This window comes from Gekko japonicus, unplaced genomic scaffold (assembly GCF_001447785.1).
Source record: "Gekko japonicus isolate JY-2015 unplaced genomic scaffold, Gekko_japonicus_V1.1 scaffold7454, whole genome shotgun sequence".
Classification (NCBI taxonomy): domain Eukaryota; kingdom Metazoa; phylum Chordata; class Lepidosauria; order Squamata; family Gekkonidae; genus Gekko; species Gekko japonicus.
In genome coordinates, this window is record NW_015162183.1 from 5,256 (window position 1) to 11,765 (window position 6,510).

The 6,510-nt window shown below is 49.5% G+C and overlaps 1 protein-coding gene across 1 annotated transcript in view; it reads left to right on the top strand.

Moving 5' to 3' along the window:
• The first annotated feature begins 1,305 nt into the window (after positions 1–1,305).
• Positions 1,306–6,510, top strand: part of LOC107105684 (zinc finger protein 135-like) — a 6,970-nt gene continuing 1,765 nt past the window's right edge. Inside the window, exons 1-2 of the mRNA XM_015405681.1 lie at positions 1,306–1,841; positions 2,010–2,556. Of these exons, the coding sequence (XP_015261167.1) occupies positions 1,346–1,841; positions 2,010–2,556 (1,043 nt within the window). The 5' untranslated portion in view covers positions 1,306–1,345. The remainder of the gene's footprint in view (positions 1,842–2,009; positions 2,557–6,510) is intronic.

A 6,510-nucleotide genomic window follows, 5' to 3' on the forward strand; every position in this document is an offset into this window, starting at 1 on the left:
TGGGGTCAACAGTGGGAGGGCTCCTAGTGTCCTGGCCCCACTGCTGGACCTCCTGATGGCACCTGGTTTTTTTGGCCACTGTGTGACAGAGTGTTGGACTGGACGGGCCATCAGCCTGATCCAACACTGGCTTCTCTTATGTTCTTATGTCTGAGAGAAAGAGAGAGAGAGAGGTGGAAAGAAAGGGAGAGAAAAACGAAGAAAGGGAGATGTGGAAAGAAAGCAACTTTAACTTTAAATGCATCCTCCAAGCCCCCCCCCATGCCCCCATGTCAGCTGGCTTGGAGAAGGGATTTAAAGAGAGAAATGCCTTCTTCCAAGCTGACCGGCGGGAGGGGGGCCTTTGAGAATGCATTTAAAGTTAGTTGCTTTCTTTCTCTGCTGACCCTCGAGGGGAACATTGAGCTTACCCATGGAGGGGAACATCGATTGGGGAAGGGAAGACCGATTGGGGAGGGAAACCTCGAGCTTACCCATGGAGGGGAACATTGATTGGGGAAGGGAAGACCGATCGGGGAGGCGTGCCCTCCCCTTCGCTTCCCCAGCCGCCCTGCTGGGAACTGCACAATATGTGCGAAAGAGCCGCATGTGGCTCCCGAGCCACAGTTTGGCCACCCCTGGTTTAGGATGTCCATCTTTGGGCAAAATAGATTATAGGTTAGTTCACTGATGGCAAGCTCAATTTCTCCCTCATTGGGAACAACGTTTGAGTCCAGTGGCACCTTTAAGACCAAAGAAGTTTTATTCTGGGTGTAGGCATGCACACAAAAGTTTATACCCAGAATAAACTTAGTTGGTCTTAAAGGTGCTACTGGACTCAAACTTCGTCCTGCTGCTTCAGACCAACACAGCTTCAGACCAACATGGCGACCCACCCGAGTCCCTCATCTGGATTCTCTTTATTCCAACAGAGAGGGAGACCAAGAGAGGGGAGAAACAGCAGAGGAGGAAACCGGAAGCCCAGCTGCAAAGGAGGAAGAGATCCACCGCTTCTGAATGTTCCGATTTCCACGGAATTCCAGTTCAAAAAGAAAGTCCTAGAGGAAACGGAGGGAGTAAATTATGTTCAAAAATCTCACTTGGTAAATCAAGCCTTGGTACCTGTCAAAAAATAAGAAACAGGGAGCAGTTGTTGACAGAGTATAGGAAGAGCTGGAGTCTGAGCAACAATTTTATTTTGCAGAAAAGGGCGGACGCAGATAATAAGCCATATAAATGTTCAGAGTGTGGGAAGAGCTTCAATCGGTACTCGAACCTTACATCCCATCAAAGAATTCACACCGGGGTACGACCGTATAAATGCTCGGCCTGTGGAAAGAGCTTCACTTGTAAGCAGAGCCTCACTATGCACCAAAGAATCCACACTGGGGAGAAACCATATAAATGCTCAGACTGTGGCAAGAGCTTCATTCAGAAGGGACAACTCACTTCCCATGAAAGGACCCACACAGGTGAGAAACCATATAAATGCTCAGAGTGTGGAAAGAGTTTCAGGAAGAAGACCAGCCTTACTAACCATCACAGAATCCATACAGGGGACAAACCATATAGATGCTCTGAGTGTGGAAAGAGCTTTAGTCATAAAGAGAGCCTTACTTCCCATCAAAGAGTCCACACTGGGGAGAAACCATACAAATGCTTTGACTGTGGAAAGAGCTTCACTCATAAGGAGACACTAACTTACCATCAAAGAACCCACACAGGGGAGAAACCATATAAATGCTCAGAGTGTGGAAAGAGCTTCAGTTGCAGTTCACGCCTTACTTACCATCGAAGAACCCACACAGGGGAAAAACCATATAAATGTTTAGAGTGTGGAAGGAGTTTCACCCAGAAGGACAGTCTCACCTCCCATCAAAGAATCCACACTGGGGAAAAACCATATAAATGCTTAGAGTGTGGAAAGAGCTACCATCGCAACTCACACTTAACATCCCATCAAAGAATTCACTCAGGGGAGAAACCATATAAATGTTCAGATTGTGGAAAGGACTTTGTTTGGAGGTCAGAACTTAATTCCCACCAAAGAATCCACACTGGGGAGAAACCATATAAATGCTCAGAGTGTGAAAAGAGCTTCAGTCATAATTCAAGCCTTGTTTCTCATCAAAGAATCCACACAGGAGAGAAACCATATAAATGCTCAGAGTGTGGGAAAAGCTTCAGTCAGAAGGACAGCCTCACTTCCCATCAAAGAATTCACACAGGGGAGAAACCATACAAATGCTCAGCGTGTGGAAAATGCTACATTGACAACTCACGGCTAACTTCCCATCAAAGAATCCACACTGGGGAAAAGCCGTATAAATGCTCAGAGTGTGGGAAAAGCTTCAGTCAGAAGGACAGCCTCACTTCCCATCAAAGAATTCACACAGGGGAGAAACCATACCCATGCTCAGCATGTGGAAAGAAATTCCGTCAGAGCTCACACCTTACTTCTCATCAAAGAATCCATGCAGGGGAGAAACCATATCAGTGCTCAGCTTATGGAAAGTCCCTTGAAGTCTTTGAGACACTAACGTTTTTGACGTGTCCTACAGTTTTACCAGAACAAAGGTATGTTTTCAGTCATAATCAGTGATATTGGGATAGAAGGGAGTTAAAGCCACACTGAAGACCCCAAAATTTCTAAGATCTTCTGTGAGGCCCTGGCTCTCTGGATGGTCTCCCAGATGTCTTTCAAGGCTCCGGTCTAACCCCAGATCATCCTGCAACTCAGATATTGACCACAGGCATGTTTTGGCTTATAAGGAAGAAACAAAACTGGGGGAAAAACAGAGTGGTGAACCCACTCAAGCACTCAGATATGTACTTTATGCTTAGGTATTATCTCAAAGTATACAAAATTACATACAAGGCATAATAGCCAATACTATACAATATCTCAGTGATATATAATAAGACAATACAATTCTATACTGCTGTTAGCCAAGGAATAATCATTGGAACGCTGTAAATTACAATGCTAATAGCAGTGGAGCAGTCATAATAGCAGTAAGAGTATCATTACAAAGCAGCCGGCTTTCTCTTGGTTTCGTATCAAGACTTCATCAGAAGCAAATCAACCTTTATCGTATTAGAGTTTCCCTTGAATTGTAATTGCACTTTCTGATTTCTAAAGGCACCTCTTCTCAGGGGTTGCTACAGTTAATGTTGGGACTAGCCCTCAATTCCTCTGAAGATTTCTCATATTGTACCTGTCTGTATCAGGCTGAGCTTCAAAGCTGAATGAGTCTCTGTTTCCCCCCCAATTTTGTTGCTTCCTAATGGTCCCGGTCACACGGAAGGTTTTGGCCCAGGAGAGGGATGGATTGGGGGTGCAGCAAACGGGCGCGATGTCACCACAACATCTGGGAAGCGGCGCGCACCCGTCCCTGATCCGTCCCTAAAGCCAGAAAACCCGCTGCAAAAAAGAACCTCCTACAGAGGAGGACTTACTTGGAACTCCGCATCAAGCGCAGTCGTGGGATCGCCGCCGTGCCCGTCGTACGGAGCAATCCAGGCTCTTGGCTGAACTGCGCATGCGCACACATGCGCAGTTCGGCTGCCGCACTCTTCGTTCAGTCGCTTCCCCCCGGCATCTGATCGTGCCGGGGAGGAACTGCGCGGCGGCTCAGGGGATCTATGTGATCCCGCCGCCGCATGTCTCTTTTGGTGCAGCTTTCAAAAGCCGCACTTTGCCCATGCTTCCCCCCGCCCCGTGTGGCAGGGGCCTATAGTCCTTATACTGGGAGGTCTGGGTTTTTTTGTTTTGGATGTTTTGGCTTATAGCCTGAGTTGTGGTGTTGTATATTTGTCTCTGAGCTTTTCCATTTCTTTATGTGAGCAGGGCAGAAGAGGGCATCTAAAATTGAAGAAGATCTGAAGGGTTGGCTCAGGACAGACAAAAGCAAGTATTTGGTGTAGTGGTTAAGTGGGAGGACTCTAATCTGGGAAAGCCGGGTTTGATTTCCCCCACTCCTCCACTTGCACCTGGCTGGATGACCTTGGGCAAGCCGTAGTTCTGATGAGAGCTGTCCTTGAAAAAGAGCAGTTTTTGTCAAGCGCTCTCTCAGCCCCACCTACCTCACAGCGTGTCTGTTGTGGGGAGGGGAAGGGAAAGGAGTTTGTAAGCTGCTCTGCCCGCCCCGTGTGGCAGGGGCCTATAGTCCTTATACTGGGAGGTCTGGTTTTTTTGTTTTGAATGTTTTGGCTTATAGCCTGGGTTGTGGTGTTGTACATTTGTCTCTGAGCTTTTCCATTTATTTATGTGAGCATAAGGGAGGGCAGAAGAGGGCATCTAAAATTGAAGCCGATCTGAAGGGTTGGCTCAGGACAGACGAAAGCAAGTATTTTACTCAATGACTAATTAACCCTGGACTTTCCTGACAGCTCAGATTGTGGCTGGGATCACACGCGCCTTTAGATCTGACTTAGACGCGATTAAAGTCAGGATTTCCTTGACCAGAGCCAAGGTCTTTTCAGTTCTGGCCCCAACCTGGTGGAACTCTCTGCCAAATTGACACCAGGGCCCTGTGGGACCTTGTGCCATTCCACAGGGCCCGTAAGGCGGAGATGTTCCGCCAGGCTTTTGGTTGAGGGCAGCAGGGTTGGGACCTTGTGCAATTCCACAGGGGCCGTAAGGCGGAGATGTTCTGCCAGGCTTTTGGTTGAGGGCAGCAGTGGTTGGGACCTTGTGCAATTCCACAGGGGCCGTAAGGCGGAGATGTTCTGCCAGGCTTTTGGTTGAGGGCAGCAGTGGTTGGGACCTTGTGCCATTCCACAGGGCCCGTAAGGCATACCAATTTCTTTTTAGAGCCTTACCTATTCCTTTAGGGAAAAAAACATTTCAGAAATGGCAAGCAGAAATAAACAAATTTTTATGGGCAGGAAAACCCCCCAGAAAAAATCCTGTCTGATCGCTCAAGCGAACTCTCAAGCTGTCGGGATGGTCTGATCAGGCCATCCTGGCTTGGTGCCATTCCCCCACCCACCCTTCGCAGTATGCGCTTCGTCGCATACTCCATAAGGGGGCCCTCAGTGTGGAGCAGTGCTCCCTCCAAGCTGCGGAGTCCTGTGAGCAAAAATCCCACTTTGTGAGCTCCTGACACTAAAGTTGTGAGCGAGCAATTTGGCTACGGCATAAATTAGTTGGCTCTGGCGCCAGCCCTTCCTGAGCTCAGACAAAAAGGTGTGAGCCGGAGGCTGAAAAAACTGTGAGCTAACTCACACTAACTCAGCTTAGAGGGAACACTGGTGTGGAGGTGCGATGCCTCGTTTATGCGCACGGTAAACAAAAGGCAAAAAGGACCCTGACTCACCTGCAGTTGCGTCTGATCACACAGCGACGGGCTGCGACTGCAGCTACACGGGTGGGGGGGGGGCGTGATCTCGCAACTGCATGTCAGATTCCTACGAAGGGAATAGCCTCGCGTCCCCTCCGCCTCAACCGGCGCGTGTGACCGCAGCCAGTGATGGCCTTGAGCATCGATGGCTTTGAAAGGCCGCTTTAGACAGGTCCGTGGACAATAGGTACATGAATGGCTACCAGCACTGGTGAAGAAAGGGAACCTCTATGTTCAGAGGAGGGTGAAACCTTTTGAATACCGGTGACAGGAGGCAACATCAGGGGAAGGCTTTGGCCTCTATGGCCTGTGCCATTGGTCCTCCAGGGGAACTGGTTGGCCATCAAGTGAAACAGAACACTGGACTGGCTAGACCATTGATCTGGTCCAATAAGGCTCTTCTCAAGTTCTTTATCGTGATTGCCACAGAAAAGGAGGGGGGAGGGGAGAGCGGGATTTGCAGTTGGACAAGGAGAACAGTTCCCTCCTCCCCCAAATAATTGAATGGTGGCTGGGGACCTTCACTGTCTCTGCTGTGGGTGCTGAGTCCACTTCCACCCTTGGTACTCTGTCGCTGGAAGAGTTGGCATTGTTTGAAAAGCCTGTTTGGTGTTACCGGGGCATGCATCACAATAACCAGCTCTTTTCTGCCCAGCAAAGGCTGCAGCTGGCTTACGAGTCAAAAGTGATTGAGATGGTTGGGTAGCCGTGTTAGTCTGTCGGTGGCAGTAGAGAAGGGTAAGAGTCCAGCAGCACCTGAAAGACTAGCAAAATTTGTGTCAGGGGATGAGCTTTCCTGAGTCACCGCTCACCTCTTCAGATACTTCTTTAAAACTGGTAGTAGGCACTCCTGGCCAGACCTGGCACCTGCTTATCCAGCAGTAGGCCTAAGTCCAGGAGCACCCCTAGTCCTGCTCCTTTGAGGGTCGCGCAGCCCCATCTAGAATTGGGAGACGCCTGAAATCCTAGGTCAGTCTTTCGTCTCCCCAGTAGCACCTTCATCTGGTTGGGATAAAGCTTCAGTTTATTCGCCTGCACCTGGCCCAGGTGTGCTTCCAGGGACAGGTTCAGGGTTTCTACAGCCTCCCTGGGGCAGGCCCGTAGCTAACGTGGGGCCAACGGGGCCCGCCCCTCCCCCCGCTGTTTTTGTGGGCCCGTCCCCCGATCCTCAGCTCCCCCTCCCTCC